The following is an 18443-nucleotide window of genomic DNA, read 5'->3' on the forward strand; positions in this document are numbered from 1 at the left end:
TAATAAAATGCTCTAAAAACTTTAACCGAGATTTGAGTATTTAAACCATCAAATATTGACATTCAAGATATCATAGGTAAATACTTAACTAATATTTGTGTCATTTTACTTTCATGATTGATGTTTGCATGGATTTGTACAAAAGTGATTGCAACCAGAGCTTTAATATATTAATATCTAAACATTTATAATTTTCTAGTGCCCCTTGTCCACCTCAACTCCTTTAATGTAATTTATTGAAATTTGATATTTTACTGGTTGCCATTCTTCTGTTAGACTGTTTTACAAATAAATTAGGTTTAATAGCTGTCAGCTGTAAGTACACAATTAGATAATTACTAAGCAATGATTAATTTTCTTCAGTCTGTGGTGTAAAAAGGTCACATTAGCATTATACTGTAAAAAATATACAGCAATTTTGTCAAAAGTTAAACAATTACAACTTGATTTTATAAGTTTTGTCAACTTTTCACAAGTAAAAAATAAAAAAATGTAAAATACTAGGTTGAAATACAAAACCAAGTTATTTTAACTTGCCGTATTTTTTTTACAGTGAAAACACTTAAAGCAGCAGTGTGTAAATTTTAGCGGCATCTAGTGGTGAGGTTGCGAATTGCAACCAACGGCTCTGTCCTCTGCTCACCTCTTGCTTTTGAAACACATAGAGAAGCTATGGTAGCCGCCACCGGACAAACATGTTATCGTTGGAGACAACTTAGTAAAAAAAGTTTGTCCGTTAAGGGCTTCTGTAGAAATATGGCTGCACAAAATGGCGGCTTCCATGTAAGGGGACCCTCTCCGTATGTAGATAAAAACGTCTCATTCTAAGGCAATAAACACGTAACGGTTTATTTTGAAAAGTCTTTATACACCCCTGATAATATAGTTTTGTATATTATTTTGGATTTTTGTCAAGAGATCCTTCTAAAAATTACACACTGCACCTTTAAGCAAAACATGGTCAGGTCAACGTGTCTGAATAATTTTGGGTCTCAAATTTTTACCAGTTTTACTGGTCCGCAAAATGGAGAATTTTTGGGTATAATATGCTAGTTACTTTATTTTGCTATCCTCAATTGACTACAGTGTCCTGCAGGCAGTAGTTAGAAATATCAAAAATTATGTCTAGTGTCTGAGTATTATTTTGTTTTGACTGTATGTTGTTTTTGGAGTAAAAAAATGGGCACCATCAATGGTATTACAAAGTTTAAAGAGAGCTGTCATGTATCGTAAGATAACTGTGTTGGAAAGAACAAAAGTCAAATAGAGCTGTGATGAAATGAAGGTGAGTAAATGATGATAATGGTCTTTTATTGGGTGAAATTAGCGCTGCAGTTCTCTGATTGTCCGCTGAGTGTCGCAGTTTCCCGGTTTCCGCTGAACTCATTGAATCACTTCCTGTGCTTCACATTCCCATCACAACAACTCAAACAACAGCAGTAAAACTTACACACACTTCTACCTAAACTATCCACGGAGTCACTTTACATTATAAAACAACAATCACATGGAAGAGTCATTCTTTATGGATATCTGCTGATTTTCCAGCTGCTGATCGTCTAGGAATGACAAACACCGGGCTTTTATTTCATTTTCTATACTTTGAGCTATCTGGTGGTGGTTATGCTAGTTAGCTAACGACTGATGACAAGATAAAGACACATTAACAACCAAATAGCTTTGTTTTGTTTTTTCTTCTTCATTTTTGTTCTCCAAAAAGTCGGTTTCACGATGTGAAGGTCATATAAGTTAATCGCGTATAACAGCGGTTTCATTTATTTGTTTTATGTGTAGTTTAATGTTAGCTCGTGCTAACAGCATTCATGACAGGGGAATTGGCACCTTTGCGGAAGTTTGAAGATGTTTTGGGGAATATAAAGGAGAAACGGTGTTTATGAGGAGGTTTGTGAGTGCTCTGAGGAGCTCTTTGTTTAAAGGAGGAAGAGGAAGATGAGGAAGAGGAAGATGATGAAGATCAGATCAACAGGGAACTGGTTATAAACGGACAGATTGAGAAAAATGCCCAGACGAAAACAGTCTAATCCACAGCCGGTTAAATGTAAGTTTGACTTTATTTCTTCTCATTTATGTCAAAGTATTTGATTTGTGTTCAAGTAGAAATTAGTTTGTATTGATTATGATTATATTTAATGAACACACTGACATCTCATTTAATGATTTATTAAGTTCAATTCAGAGTCTGTCAGATTTTGGTTTAATTGTTGTTTATGTTCACTAGTCTTCTGGGTTTTTCACTATTTAAGTTAGTGTATGTTTTATTTATTAGGGGTCAAGCCCCGAAGGGGCGAAGACCCCTATTGTATTTGTTAGTTTTCTTATAATAATAATTATTATTATTAGTTATTCTTCTTCTTCTTCTTCCGCCATTGCGGTCTATGGCAGCCCATAGAACCGTACGTAGGAAAGTTATGAAATTTGGCACACTAATAAAGGACAGTCCAATGTGTCCCCACAGCAAATTTGGAGTCTCTATCTCTAACCCGCTAGCGCCACCAACAGTCCAAAGTTGCACATACGTTTTTGCTTATAACTTCTGACCCGTATGTCCTAGAAACGAAATTCTTGTTCCCTCTGATTCCTTGGCTCAAGACGATTCTATTGGACCCCATGACGTTATTTTCCGTCATGAAAATTTTTCCGCCATTTTGAATTATTCGTAAAACCTACTTTTGCGAACTTGTCCTAGAGTTTTTACCCGATGGCCACGAAAATTGGTCTGCAGCATCTAGAGATACTCATGGCAAAAAGTTATTAAAAGAATTTCGATAAACCAATCCGTTGTCGTATAGCGCGTCAACGAATTTTACGTAGAGTGCAAAAAAACAAATTTTTGGCTGTATCTCAGCCAAACTTAAGCCTATTGACACGACTCTTGGTATGTGTGATGCCAGTCAGGAACTTAGGGTGCATGCACAGTTTCGTCACAGCGCCACCTAGTGGCCAGACGAATGTTTTATACGCCTATAACTTTGGCTGTGATTGACATATTTTCATGGGACTTGTTTCTTTGGAGTTCAGTATAGTTGCCGAGTCCAACGATACCAAACATGCCAGAATTCGCCTTACGGTTAACCCTGCGCAGCAAAATAGTGCTTAAAAAACACGCGTGAATATCTCCGCGAGCGTTTTTCTGATCGACTCGAAAACACCATAGGAAGAAACTAACCTTACCTTCTGAACAAAAAGTTCTATTGGCGTTATATTAAAATTTTCATCAGAAATGGCCGAAAATTGCAAAAAACGAAAAATTACCTTTACATTTGGTGTTTTTTACACATAAATGACTGCAACTTCGTAACGAAAATATATTTTTTCACCAGATTTGATACGCTGATGCATGAGCACATTCTGAGGCTACACAAAAAAAATTGTATGCTTGCACCACTAGATGGCCTTATAATTGAACAAAACCTTTGATAACAAGCCAACCTTATGGTCATACAACTGTTTCTTAACTAAACTAAAGTGTATAGTCATGAAACTAGCTAGATGTAACGTAGTCATGACTTAAGGTTGCATGCACAGTTTTGTCATAGCGCCACCTAGTGGTTTTGAGATAGAAAATGGCTATTTTTGCTTATAACTACTGCAACAACACATCTAAAACCATGAGTCTTCATGGATTATTCCTTGATTATTCCTCCATGGCTTGGAGTATAACCATTGGTAGTTGCCAATTCAATCCCTAGCAACCAATGAGAATACCTTATCAACCGTTTTTTGCAAGAGCTATATCTCTGCATCAGAACATCGTAGAGACACGGGGGTGGTCTCTTTTGACTCATTTAACTTGCTGTAACATGATGTGACCTACGTTTTAGCACTGCAAACACCACTCACATGTCCTTCAGGGCTCTTATAATCCATGACTGTCAATAACAGAAGGACAATCACAGTAGACAAGAACATAGATTTTTTTTTTTGGTTACATTGCCGGTTTTTTATCCGTTATCATTAGGTTTACCTAGGTTCTTCAATCTCCTTATCCAATCTCAATTTTACATCCTTTTGTGCCTTTTTCGGCTTGACCCCGGTATTGCTGCTTGCAGCTATATTTTTAAAATGAAGTTGTTATTGACTCATACATACAGGCAGGTTGTTGTGGCTAACTATACTTACTTGACTCATCAGTGGTTTGCCACAAATATCTACTAGCAGATGTCTTTGAATAACAACCAGTTTATTTTTGTCTATGTTGTATAAAAATGTGGGCAATGATTTTTGTGTATTATTTCATCTGCTGTTATTATATACATGCATATTTCCTCTAAGAAAAACATTTTTGGATTCCTAAAATTTCTTAAAGTGATAGTTCACCCATAAATGAAAATCTGCCAATCTACTTTCTGATCATCTTGTTCGAAACCTGTATGAGTTTCTTTATTTTGTTGAACACAAATTAAGATATTTTGATAAATGATGCTAACCACACAGTTGACAGTAACCATTGACTTCCATAGTAGGTAAAACAAATACTAAGGAAGTCAATGGGTACCGTCAAGTGGGTGAACTATTTCTTATATAGACTAGGGATATTCATATTTACTGATTAACCGAAGGTTAAACTATTTATTTAAGAATTAATATTAGCAGTTAAAAGAAAAAAAATGGTTAAAGGTGCCATAGGTTTTTATTCTATGTATGTAGGCATAGATGAATAATAAGAGCTCTGTACATGGTAATGACATATCGTGAGCCTAAAATGCGTTTGTTTCCTCATTTTCATGTAAACCTCGTGTACACAAAAGCCCGCTGGAAAACAGACCAATCTCAACATCGTCACAGTCGTGATGTACCACCCCCAACATTAAATTACATAACAAATTAATTACAATGTTGTTAAAAAGCTAAAAACAAAGTTTTTATTGCTGAGTTAGCATTATATGCTAGTTAATGCTATATGCTAGTTAATGCTAAATGCTAGCGTTTAGTGTGAAGTTCATTACAGTTAAGTTTTGCAGGTCCATGCTAAAAATATCAAACTTACCACTTAGATGTCCATTAACAATCTCCAAACAATAAGTTGTTTCCTCAAAATCTGTATTTTCCTCCGATACAGACTCAAACATAAAAGGTCTGTTTATTAATGTGAGCTCCTGGCATGAGCCGCAGAGCCAATCAGAGCAGAGCTCAGCATTATTATTTATGACAAAAAAGACCTATTCAAAGGACAAATTCAGGGGTTGTAAATGGACATAAGAAACGTTTCTGGATATTTTTGCACTTAATAAAGTTACAAACCTTCTATGTAAATATTATAGAACAATTTAACAGATTATTACAATGCATTCTTTGGCACCTTTAACACACGGTGCACGTCAATACGTGCCTACAGACATTTCCCCACTTTTCCTTAATTTTTAAATGATGCAAATAATTTATATATATTTATATACATTTAGAAAATGTAATCTTCAGAATTTAGTTAATGCAAGTTAATATAACTACTAAACTATCGGTATCAGCAGATGTAAGTCTGAATAATCAAGTTTTGGTGGAAATGTAATATTTGCATTTCTAAAAAAAAAAATACTCATTTACAGAAAAACCATGTTGGACGCACTTAGCGAGTTTTGCATCTGAGCTCTCACCACACTTCATGTCAGCGTACTACTTGTGTTTAAGTGTCTTAAACAATCAGCTAAGCTCAGTTTCTGTCTCACTAACTAAACATTTACTTCCTCTTCTTCGTCATTCCTTCCTCATCTCCATGTTTCCTCTGGAAGAACCCCTGTTCCTGTCAGAGGGCCCGGGGTCGACCCATTTCTGACCCGGCTCTGTTCTCTTTTCCCTGTGGTTATCTGCAGTCTCTCTGCTCTTCCTTCCTCATTTATTCTTCGCTGTCACACTCTTCCTCCTCACTAGGGCTGTACAAGATATAGTTTTAACATTGCAATGCATGCATAAAGCATTTTTTATTTACTTTTTTACCTCTTTGCAAGTGGTAGACTATATAAAACGGGTTCAGATGGCAGAAGGAAATCACAAATGTCACTGTGAGAAATAAAAAAATGCAATGCAGAAGTCAATTTCTCTTAAACTGAGCTTTTATAAGTCTTCTGGTGAAGTCATCCAGTATTTCTCACATTGCAGAAAACAAGACTTTGCAATGTAAGTTTCCCCACAATAGCGTGTGAACCTACTAAGGTGTCATGGCTCATGAGCAAATAGTAACTCTGATGAGGGAAGATTTGCTATTAGTACTCAATCAAACTTGCGATGTTTGCTTGCCGGCCATGGACTTGAAGTAAATGACAGACCTGAGCCATACGTAGAGACCTAAATATAGACACTCTTGACGTGGGTCAGTAAGCGTCCGCTTTTAGAAGACAAATTAAAAGACCTACGAGACTCCCTTACAACCTTTAAGCACCTATAATCTTTGTGACGGCTTATAAAATGCCTCTTAGATGATATAATGAAATGAGACAAACAGGATTGTTTTATTAACACAATATTTATTCACATTGTTGATTTGCAGTAGAGGCAGAAGATGGAGTTGTGGTGGGCGATCAAGGGAATCTGGTGCTGGAGAGTGATTTTCTCCTCGGACAAGACCTGGGATTCGCAGAGAACGATTACAGGATCGTCGGTTTCGAGAGAGACTCAGGTTATTAATAACTTGACATGAACCCAAATCATTTATTTATCAATGATCAGTATTACTCTGTGCTTATTTGGATGTGTTCTGGTAAATAATACATTGATTTATGAGTTCTATTAAAGGGACAGTAAGTAGGGTTTTAAGTGTTTTATTAATCAAAATCAATGTCTTTATTCATAAATATGTCCTTGTTGGTGTCAAATGACCTCTGCCAGTGATCTGACTTTTCTTTGTAAGCTTAGAATTTCTTCTCTTTACTTACATTGAACGGGTAAGTCCAAGGAGGCTTCCATGTCGTTCCGCCATATTGATAAACTATAATAGCAGAGAGGGACAAAAAGCACTAGCCTACCAACGCGTTTTCATTCAGAACACGTGAACTAGCTGAAACGGACAAGGAGATCAGTGATTACATAACGGCTACCGTAGTTGCAACACGCATTTGGAAAAGCGAGGCGCTAGAGAGCACTATTCGTTTGAATTAGGGATGCATATCAATTAATCGCGATTAATCTATAGCAGAATAAAAGTTTTTGTTTACATCATATATGTGTGTGAACTGTGTATAATAATTATGTATATATAAATATGCACACATGCATGTATAATTTTAAGAAAAAAATATATTTATATATTAATTATTTATATTTATATATAATATAAATTATACATAAATATACAAATGTATATACACATGTAAACATTGCTTAAATATATACATGCATGTGTGTGCATTTAACTATACAAAGTTATTATACACAGTACACACACATATATGATGTAAACAAAAACTTTTATTCTGCTATAGATTAATCGCGATTAATTGATATGCATCCCTAGTTTGAATGCAAAATACAATTTCACCACTAGATGGGGGTAAATCCTACTTACTGTCCCTTTAAACTTTCACAGTTGTGACTGGTTTTATATACAGTGCATTTTAATATGTGTGATCGATCCCATGACCTTTTACGCTGCTAATGCAAAGCCCAACAGCTGAGCTACTGCATCACATCATTTGTAACTTAGTTATGCTAATAAACAATATTATTTGATAAAAAAGTGTATTGATTAATAAATATCATTGATTTATTTATTGATTATTATTTTTATTATATTTATTGTTATTGCCAGGCATATGCAAATAACAAAAAACTATTCTTGACCTTAGGGGTGTAAGATGATTTTGAAGAAAAAAATGTCACAAGAAAGACGTCATGATGTTAATGTCACTGCTCATTAATTCATTTAATGTTTTTAAAGGAGTTTTAAAACCTCCACTGTGCAGCACCCACATCAACACACTTACTAAAAGTTTTGTTTTAACTCTTTCCCCGCCAGTGTTTTAAAAAAAAAGTTGTCAGCCAGCGCCAGCATTTTTTATGATTTTAACAAAAGTTTATCGCCTTCCAGAAAATTTTCTTTTTTAAATATATAAATATATAATATATCAAATGAAAGAGCAGATGCTCTGCTTAAAAAAAAGTTTTATCCTATCGTCATTTGTTCTCTTTATATATTTTCTCAAATATGGGTATGTTTCTTTAAAAATACCAAATTTTGAGCAAAAATCTGAGATAATTGCATTTTTGTAGAGGACTTTTGTTAGCGATCAGATTCAGAGCGATGATCAAAACATACCCAGAGTTTTTACTGTTTTTGTATCAGTGGATGCTTCAGTGTTTTATAATTTGTGTAAGAGCGCCACCTGGTGCATAATAGAGTAAATTTGGATTGCCATAAAAATTCATCATTTGCAGGGAAATGTTTTCTCTTAATTGAAGAGTTAACTTGTCAATGGCGGGGAAAGAGTTAAAGAAAATGTTGTCCTTTTTTTACTCACTCTTGTGTCAAGTAAATGTTTTTGAAACGTCACAGATAAATAAATAATGACTTCACTTTAAAAATAACTGAGAAATGATCATCTGTGATCTCCTCATAGACTCGGTCACAGCAGACGTGGGTATGCCGATGTACGGCCTCAGCGATGAGGACTACAACCACCTCGGTATGGAGAGTGATTTTGAGGACCCACGTGACACGGAGAGCGAGCGGGAAGAGATGGGCCCCGACGCTCCCTTCGGCACCTACCTCACCTGCAGGCAGTGCGGTCAGCTCCTCGGAGATCCTCTGAGCGGAGCCTTAGATCTCACAGGCCTGTACTGCCTCCAATGCGGGGCGGAGGGCGGAGACGCGGAACGGCAGGATAAACAAGTCGAGGACGCCCACCCTGCTGATACGGCCCAGGAGAAAACGAATCGGAGCAGATCCGCATCCAATGGCAAGACTTACTCCTGCAAACTGTGCAGCTTTAGCTCGCGCTACTCCAATCACTTGAAGCGTCACATGAAAACTCACAACGGCGAGAAGCCGTATCAGTGCCCGCAATGCACGTACGCCTCGGCCCAGCTGGTGAACCTGCAGAGACACGTGCGCACGCATACGGGCGAGAAGCCGTACAAATGCGAGTTTTGCACGTTTGCGTGCAACTCTCTGGGCAACCTGAAGAGACACCAGCGCATGCACACTCAGGAGAAAACGTTGAACTGTGACCAGTGTGACTTTCATGCAAACAACAGCCACTCCTTAAAGAAACACATGATGAGCCACAAGGAAGAGAAATCTACAGCCATAGTAGAAGGTATTTCTATTTGGTATCTGGTCACATTGTCTCAAAGATAAAACTGCTTCTTTAACATTCATCAAAATAATTTTTGGTCACATGGGTGGGGCGAGTACACTCAAAAAAATATTTAGGCCTAATTCATAAGATTTATGTATTTTGATTACATGTAACATTTCCATCCATTTGGATTACATACTTCTAATCTAAAAAAACAAATAAACTTTATATGATAGATATTTTTTAGATATATGTAAATGAAACCAGTAATTTATGTAATAGTTTTACTTAATCCAATGTGTTTTAAATGCATAAAAAAAATTGATTATGTATTCTTTATTAATAAACCCAATTCACTTAAAATGCATTACATTTAGGTATCTTACTAATAAACCATTTATACATTTATATATTCCTCCCCCATTCACCCTCCTAAATCACAATATGCTATAACAAAAAAAAAACACAAAAAATAAAAGAAGAGCCAGACCACTTGGTTTTACATTTTATCAATTTATTTAATACTTCAAGGCATTACTCATAAGGCAGCAAAAAAAGAGCAGCTAACAACTAGCATGACAGCCATGGCTTATACACCTCGTAATGTGTGCAAAAATAAATAAATAAGTGTGTTTCAGACATTTCAGCCACAATCAACCTCAATCCACAAATAAGTGCAAACATTTTGAGCAAACAGGCTGCAGAAATACAAAAAAACATGTAAAACTCGAGGTAGACATAAATCAGGGACAACAACATTACTTTAACATTTTCAGAAATCTGTGACATGATGTAATAATAATAATTTAGAATGATTGGGTGGTAAGAAAAAAAAATGGCACATGGCTTAGTGTTTTGAGTGGCTGTGTGCCATTAACAATTTTCATGCATCTCTAATTACATGTTAGATATACATCAATTACATTTTTCAAAAACTTTTCAACTTTTAAAATTGTTAAAGCAATATTCCAATTTAATAAAACAAAAATCCCGATAATTTTCTAACCCCATATGTTTATGTTTTACTTTGTTCAGTCAAGAAGAAAAACATTTTGAGTTAAAGATTCCAGGATTTTTCTCAATTTAAGACTATTTGATCTCAAGTTTACAGTTTCAATGCAGATTTAAAAGGGCTCTAAATTATACCGAATAAGGCATGGGGGTCTTATCTAGCTAAGCGATTGTCATTTTCAAAAATAAAAATAAAAGGGGACTTTTAAATCACAACGTTTTGCACTAGCTGTGTGACACGCTAGCATGACATAATTGAAACTACCGCTCCAGCGTTTACAAGCGAGGAGAAAGAGGAGCGTTCAGATGTTGTTGTATGTGAAATGATACTACTTAATGTCTTTGGGTCCGTTTATTATTTAAAATGGTCCACAAATGTGCGTTTCACATTAGTGATGTGTAAACTTAAACGTTATTACGTAGTACACAATGTCGCACTGTGTATCACATGGATAATGCAAGACAAGTTGTGTTTTAAAAGTTTTCTTGCCAAAATTGATAAGCTTTTAGATAAAACCCTTGTGCCTCGGTTGGGATCGTTTAGAGCCCTTTAAAGCTGCTTTGAAACTTAACTGTTGAGGTCCAATAAGGTCTATTAAATTAAGAAAAATCCTGGAATGTTTCTCAAAAAACAATTTCTTCTCGACTGAAAAAAAAGACAAGCATTTTCGATGACAGACAGTAAATTATCAGGATTTTTGTTTAATGAAAGTGCAATATTCCTTTAATGTTAAAAAGTTCACTTGTAAATGTACAAAAATGTACCCACTTTGAGGGGGATGCATCAGCGTGTCTGTCAGGTATTCACTGAAGCATCTTTCAGTGATTGCTTGGTTGTATCAAGTCCAGTTCCATTAGGATTTTTTGAAAGGTCAAAGGTGCACCTTATGTTCTTCTGGTAGTTCAGTTTAAGTGCATAAATGAGTCCAAAAAGTAATTTCACACCCATGTGTGACACCAAGTAGGTTTTGCAAAACTTCCACTGTCTGTGCAATCCCCAACTCACCAATTTCACCATTCTGGAGAAGGAACAACAAAAAAATCAGTCCCAATAGCAGTCAAAGTGAAATTTTAAAAAATGTGCAGGCAAATTGTTTTACAAACTCTGATATTTAAAATATGTAGACTGATTCAAATGTGTAAAATAATAGAACATTAGTCACAAAACCATCAAAAGACCTGAAAACAGATAATCACCTTGTTTAAACATCTAGTTATCCATAAGATATTTATATACACACACATACATACACGTACACATACATACATATATATAAATAGATAGATATAAAAAGAGTAGGTTGACATACACTTACCACATATTCTTTAATGTGTCTCTCCATGCCTTCTTTGAGGTAGATACAGATGTCTTCAACTAGAACAAGACAAAAAACCCACATTATTTAATGATTTTCTTTAACAATATTTTATGTAGATAATAGTTTTTATAGAGACAGATCAAGATTTTGGAGACGAAGAGTATGTATTTTACTGTTTCAGAAATATTGTGTCCCAGCATGTGTGTACACTACCGGTGAAATGTTTGGAAATAAGCCTCTTATGCTTATCATGACTGCATTTATTGAAAAAACCCCCCACCTGTTTACAATATTGACAATAAATCATCATATTAAAATAATTTCTAAATGATCATTTGACACTGGAATGATGAAAATCCAGCTTTGCATCAGAAATCAATATCTTTGTAGCATAACTTACATACCCTGTCTAGCAGGTTGTCCCACCATAGACGATGAAATGATGCTGTATCTGTAAAAAAAAAAGTTTTAGTTAGACACACAATGCACTCAACAACATAGCATAATTGTAACATTCTTTTGTTAATAAAGTCACAGAGATTATGTTTATTTTATTCTGATAAGCCTACAGTAGCCTATGACTTTATTTATTTCTTAGGTTTCAAACATTAAACCACAAAAATTAACCAATAAAAGCAACAGACACTGCAGGGTAACACAGACCGTCTGTGTAGTGAGGTGTATTTTACTCTGAAACATGCAACGCGTCACACATGTAATTAAACAACAGACAATTATATTTAAGATAATCACATCAAACTTGTTAACTTTACTCACCTACAATTTGGCGATAGTAGACTAGTGAGATGACGATCCAGTCCAATGCAAAATGGCGAAGTCCATGTGCTGTAGCGTCTATTTTTTAATTTGGCGCCACCTCCTGACTGGAGTGTGAATAGACGTCATTTCCGCTTCTACTAAAGTCAGTTTCCTGAAATTTGTATGTAAACCAATCTCATAGAATTTATCCGGTTTGTTTCACAGATAGATTTATTTAATTCATATTCATACATTTTAACTGATTAAATCTAATACTTTTTAATTTGAACAGATTTATATATATTCTAATAAATCGGATTACATATATTTTAAAAAACGAGTATTTATATAAAATCTAAATGATCCAAATACTTAAAAGTAAATATTGCCAGGAATCGTTTTTTTGAGTGTAATGTTAATCAGTAGGTGTTCAAGTATTTTATTAGGTTTTGGTTCTGTAGTAAATAGGGCTGGGCGTTATACACTCACCTAAAGGATTATTAGGAACACCTGTTCAATTTCTCATTAATGCAATGGTGTAATGGTGTGAGGGATGTTTTCTTGGCACACTTTAGGCCCCTTAGTGCCATTTGGGCATCGTTTAAATGCCACGGCCTACTTGAGCATTGTTTCTGACCATGTCCATCCCTTTATGACCACCATGTACCCATCCTCTGATGGCTACTTCCAGCAGGATAATGCACCATGTGACAAAGCTCAATTTATTTTAAATTAGTTTCTTGAACATGACAATGAGTTCACTGTACTAAAATGGCCCCCAAAGTAACCAGATCTCAACCCAATAGAGGATCTTTGGGATGTGGTGGAACCGGGCTTTGTGCCCTGGATGTGCATCCCACAAATCTCCATCAAGTGCAAGATGCTATCGTATCAATATGGGCCAACATTTCTAAAGAATGCTTTCAGCACCTTGTTGAATCAATGCCACGTAGAATTAAGGCAGTTCTGAAGGTGAAAGTTGGTCAAACATAATATTAGTATGGTGTTCCTAATAATCCTTTAGGTGAGTGTATTTAGAGATTTGGTAATATAAGTATTTTTCCCAGTGGGATATGGGATAAGACAATGTCATATATAGACGGTTTTAGCAGTAACAACATAAACAAATGACTTTCATGGAACAAATTTAACTTCTGGTAAACTCTGCAAAGAATCAATAACAACAAAGTAGTTTATTTCGGATAACAAGCAAAATAAACAACAAGTAGATTACCGTAATTTAAATTATAGCTAAAGATTATTAGAAACTAAACTGAGGTAACATTACTGTGTAAAATGTGTAGGGGAGAGCAGGGGCGATAGACAGATATATATTTTTGCTGTGGTCAATAACAAACAAGTGTGGTCTATCAATACCAGTTGAAATTTTGAACAAATGTAAAACGACTTCAGTATAATTTCACTTAAGTAGCACTTTGTTACTTTTGACCCTGTCAGCTGGGACGAAAGTAACACCTAGGTGGGTCAAAAGTAACAGAACAGAACAAAATAGATTTTGTGTTACACTTGTTTTTAGTAAATATACATGACTATGACCTTGTTAGTATGGAACTGCATTTTGTCGTTTATTATTATATTTTTATTTAAAATTGCAGTTTTAAAGCAACACCAAAGAGTTTTTTTTACCTTAAAATAACGTTTCCAAAAAAGTTTCAGTCGTTCATCCAGCCAAAACCGCACTAAAGAAGTTTCCAACCGTCGGGTCGTGGTCCTGTAGTTCGAGTGAAAACTACAAATACTTGCTTTACGGCAGACATATAATCCGAGCCAGCTATGTGCAGTATTTATGACAGTGGTAATGGACAATTACGCTTCCAACCTGTAGGGGGAGCAAAGAGCAAAAACTCTGTAACCTTGCTCTCACTTGAAATGTGTCCCCAAATATAGTCCTTGAATTTGAGGATATTGGACCTGGAAAGTCCTTGAAAGGTTGAATTTGAAGTTACCTAAGGCAGTGGTTTTCAAACTGGGGGCCGCGGGATGGTGCCAGGGGGGCCCCAGTTTTATGACATTTTATGAAATAAATTAATTTATCATGAATTCTGTGTAATTAAACCTAAAAAAATAAGGCTACTAACCAAAAGCACTACTTTTTTGTATAATTTAATGTTTTTTTTATTAAAATGTTGAGTTTTAGAACAGTTTTTTGTCAAAAAATTTGTTTGGGGGGCTGCGAAGGAATGCACCTCACACAAGGGGGGCCGCACTCTGAACAAGTTTGGGAACCACTGACCTAAGGTGTGGTAACCCTGTACTATAAAAATTACAAGTAACATGTGTAACAAAGACACCGTAAAATAAAGTGTTACCCAAAAAAATGACCGCTTTAGGAATTTACTTACCATGGTTGAAAACAGCTTTTCGGACCTATACCCGGAAAATTATGATGAAACGATATTTGTCAGCTTTGTCAAGGGTTGCGTGCTCAAGATGTATTGTCATTTATCCCAAAATTATAGAGCTATTAATTTGGTCAGTCTGCCTTAGTAGTTACATTATTACATCTAATAATGTTCAACAACAACAATAGATTATTAAAAGCAGCATTGCTCTTGAAATGAACAGAGAGATGGGAAGTAAATGACATTATGGAAGTAAAATGGGCTTTGACTTTGAATGAAGTATTTTTATTTTGCTTATATTTGACATTATCAGATTATATGAATCATTAGTATCAAACAGGATTTTCTGGTAGGACTAAAAGTGTCTCTCGCTGTCTCAGATGTCAAAGTTAATAAAGAGACATTTGTTCACTTAGCAACTGTGTTTCTGGTTGTTTCCTCTTCATATTTTGTAGGCTTGTGTTGCAGAGATAAAGAGGAAGCTGACTGTAGAGTAAAGGGAACTAGAAACTGTTGCTCCTAAAACAGGATTCTTCATAAAGAGGAAGAGAAGTATTTACTCTTTTTTTTTTCATTTCAGAAGCTGTCGTGTCTGATCTCACTCTGCACATCAGCACTGACCCTGACTTCCTCCAAAGCTACGACACCCTGCGGACGGACCAGCATCCACCCGCCCTGCTCGACACCCGAGAGTCCGACCCCCTGCCCGAGCTGCTGTTTCCCTTCACGTGCCGCGTGTGCGGGCTGGTCCTGGACGACGAGGAAGGAGCGGCGACGCAAATCTGCAGTAATTGCCCGCTGGACGTGTTGTCCAAAAGCACCCCCGCCAGTCCGGAGAAATGCGATAAGTTGTACTCTTGCACCTCGTGCCCTTTCGTGACACAGTACCCTAACCACCTCGCCCGGCACATGAAGACGCACAGCGGCGAGAAGCCCTTCAAGTGCCCGCAGTGCGATTACGCCTCCGCTCACTTCGACAACCTCAAACGGCACCACCGGGTGCACACGGGCGAGAAGCCGTACAAATGCCGAGCGTGCGATTACGCGTGCGGTAACTTGGCCAATTTGAAGCGGCACGAGCGCATTCACTCGGGTGCCAAGCCGTTTCAGTGTAACGTGTGCAGTTACAGCTGCAACCAGAGCATGAACTTGAAGCGACACATGTTGCGTCACACCGGCGAGAAGCCGTTTAAATGCCAAGAGTGCGGCTACACCACGGGACACTGGGACAATTACAAACGGCACCAGAAGAAACACGGTCACACCCCCGAAGGATGGATCAAGATGCAGCTACCGGAAAAAGAGGAAGAGGAGGAGGAAGGAGAAATGTAGAGCCGCCTCTCTCGTCTGGTGCCTTATTCATACACGAGAAGTCCATAAAGCAAAGGTGCATAACGGCAGGGCGAATTTGCTGTTCATTCATGTTGAATTTTGATTGTATTTTCTACCTGTGTGATTACACTATAACAGCGCTACACAACCGGGCTTAAGATTCATATTGAACTCAAAGAGCAAAATCTTTGGGTGAATCTCATGAAGACATGTCCATGTCACATTTCACTCCAGAATCAGAAGAAAACAATATGTTAAATGTTCAAATTTAAATTAAAGGACACCACAGCAATTGTTAGAAATATTTACAGTGTTTTGCATTACAATAATGCTTTTATATAACATTACAATTAGGGATACATAACGATTAATCGCGGTTGGTCTATAGCAGAATAAAAGGTTTTTTTGCATCATATATGTGTGTGTACTGTGTATGGTAATTATGTATATATAAATATGCACACATGCATGTATAATTTTAAGAAAAAATATATATTTATATATTAAGTATTTATATATAATATAAATTATACATAAATATACAAATGTATATACGCATGTAAACATTTCTTAAATGTATACATGCATGTGTGTGCATTTGTCTATGCAAAGTTATTATACACAGTTCACACACACATATATGATGTAAAAAAAAGACTTGTGTTCTGCTATAGATTAATTGCGATTAATCGTTATGCATCCTGATAATAATGTCACGATGCAAATATCTGGTGGTGTATTTATGCAAAATAGGATTTCTTTAGATTTAAGGTTGAAATGTGAACCGGACATGTTCTTCACACGGGTCGTGATGGATTCTGACCTCAGTTTCCAGACTCAGCCCGCAGCTGTAGTTTGTTGTTTGATTACACTGAAGATGTCTGCCGGCTGCTATCTTTCCTTATGCACAATGATACAGTAACGTTGCCTTTTATCGGTGTGTCATTCTCCTCTTTACTGTAAATGAATTTCTGGGTGCCACTGAAAAATGCTGCACTGATGGAGGAGCTGTTGAGCTTCAGCACACTTGATGTTTATCAGGGCATTATAGAGGAACACTTCATCTCATGAAGACTCTCTACAACTCTCTGGGTCGCATTTTGCATCCAAAATATATTTTGCATAAATAAACCGAGGCCTGTTTTTAAGATTAATGCAATGCAATATTAAAGTATTATGTTGTACTTAATGCAAACATTTTTGATGAGCATCTGATGGAAAATGAATGCTTAAAATAGGGTTAATTTTATTATGCACAATATAATATTTTCTTTTATTTTTTTTAAATGCAATGTGACCCAGATGTTTTTGTGAGATTCACCTGTATGTGTGTGTGTGCATGATTTCGTTTTATTTCCTGAAGTTTAATTTAGATAAAAGTGTGATGCCTACTGTGAAATTTTCCTTGGAGATCATGTGGAAACCTATAAAGAAGTCAAAAATTTCCCTTTTTGATTTTTGCAATGCAGTTGAATGGAAAAAGACACAAGGACACACTTTAAGATCTTTAATGTGTTTTTATTAAAACAGAAGCATTTGGGTTATTAAAAAAATATATTCTGCACACATAGTTTTGATACTGGTGGCTTTCATGCTGTTACAGATGTCATGTCACTGTACTGAATCATACATCGAGGATATTTAGTGCGATCAGGGAATAAAGCACTGAATGGCATCTGGTCTAATAGGAGTATTTATGTACTGTATATTTTTGTGGGTTGCATTAGCTTTCTGATATTTGTACAGATCTGATGAACTGTCAAGTGGCCTTTTGGTTTTCAAAATAAAGACGTTTTTAGCCTTTTATTAAAAACATTTGCCTCGAGACGTTTGTAACACCAAATGCTGAATGAATACAATTTTATATTTACAATACCAGTTTGATGGAACCACTGAAACATTTTACATGATAAATAAAAGCTTGTATTTCTACAAGCAATGTCCAGATCTGTCCTGTAGAGAGCAGAAAAGAGCTTTAGCATCTCATCCGGCTCATGTTGTAATGCATATGTGTGTTAAAACCAAAATAGAGATCAGTCATGCAGTGAGCACATATATTCGTTCGTGTTGCTGCACGGCGCAGTAGCTGGTTGAAAGGGACCAAACCTCTCTGAAACACCTGACTTGGTTCCGTTTTACCAGCAACTACAGCGTGTTTCTGAGACGAGACGAGACGAGTTTCCTGCTCAGATCTTCACGTCTGCTTTATTTATCATCATATTTATAAAGGTGAGAAAATGAAACTGTGCTCTGGTCTTTCCATATCATCATAATACCCAAATGAATCTCATCTATCGCTTGTCTTATCAAGCTTCTTTTATTCTCTCTTTTTGCTGTGCATTCAGGAAGAAGATGATTTCTAATCCTGCTCCAGGTCTGTGTAAATACATCTTCCAAAATTAACTCATGCC

The 18443-nt window shown here is 36.2% G+C and overlaps 2 protein-coding genes and 1 long non-coding RNA gene across 4 annotated transcripts in view; 1 reads left to right on the forward strand and 2 right to left on the reverse strand.

Moving 5' to 3' along the window:
- The window catches only part of ephx2 (epoxide hydrolase 2, cytoplasmic), a 129647-nt gene that overhangs the window by 70969 nt on the left and 40235 nt on the right, over positions 1-18443 (reverse strand). The window lies entirely within an intron of this gene.
- Positions 1397-17845, forward strand: znf513b (zinc finger protein 513b). 2 transcript variants are annotated; one of them, XM_055172504.2, is made up of 4 exons: positions 1397-2059; positions 6503-6631; positions 8568-9266; positions 15281-17845. In XM_055172504.2, the coding sequence occupies exons 1-4, from the start codon at positions 2020-2022 to the stop codon at positions 16030-16032; spliced, it is 1620 nt and encodes a 539-aa protein (XP_055028479.1). In that variant the 5' UTR covers positions 1397-2019; the 3' UTR covers positions 16033-17845. The 2 variants fall into 2 exon arrangements, with proteins under 2 accessions (XP_055028479.1, XP_055028480.1); XM_055172505.2 differs by having other exon boundaries at positions 15284-17845.
- Positions 10856-12054, reverse strand: LOC141365401 (uncharacterized). Its single transcript, XR_012370638.1, has 3 exons — positions 11983-12054; positions 11576-11634; positions 10856-11278 (listed from the first exon to the last, which is right to left on the reverse strand). It is a non-coding gene; the product is annotated as an uncharacterized lncRNA (long non-coding RNA).

The sequence above is a fragment of the Misgurnus anguillicaudatus genome, chromosome 7 (assembly GCF_027580225.2).
Source record: "Misgurnus anguillicaudatus chromosome 7, ASM2758022v2, whole genome shotgun sequence".
In the NCBI taxonomy this organism is placed as follows: domain Eukaryota; kingdom Metazoa; phylum Chordata; class Actinopteri; order Cypriniformes; family Cobitidae; genus Misgurnus; species Misgurnus anguillicaudatus.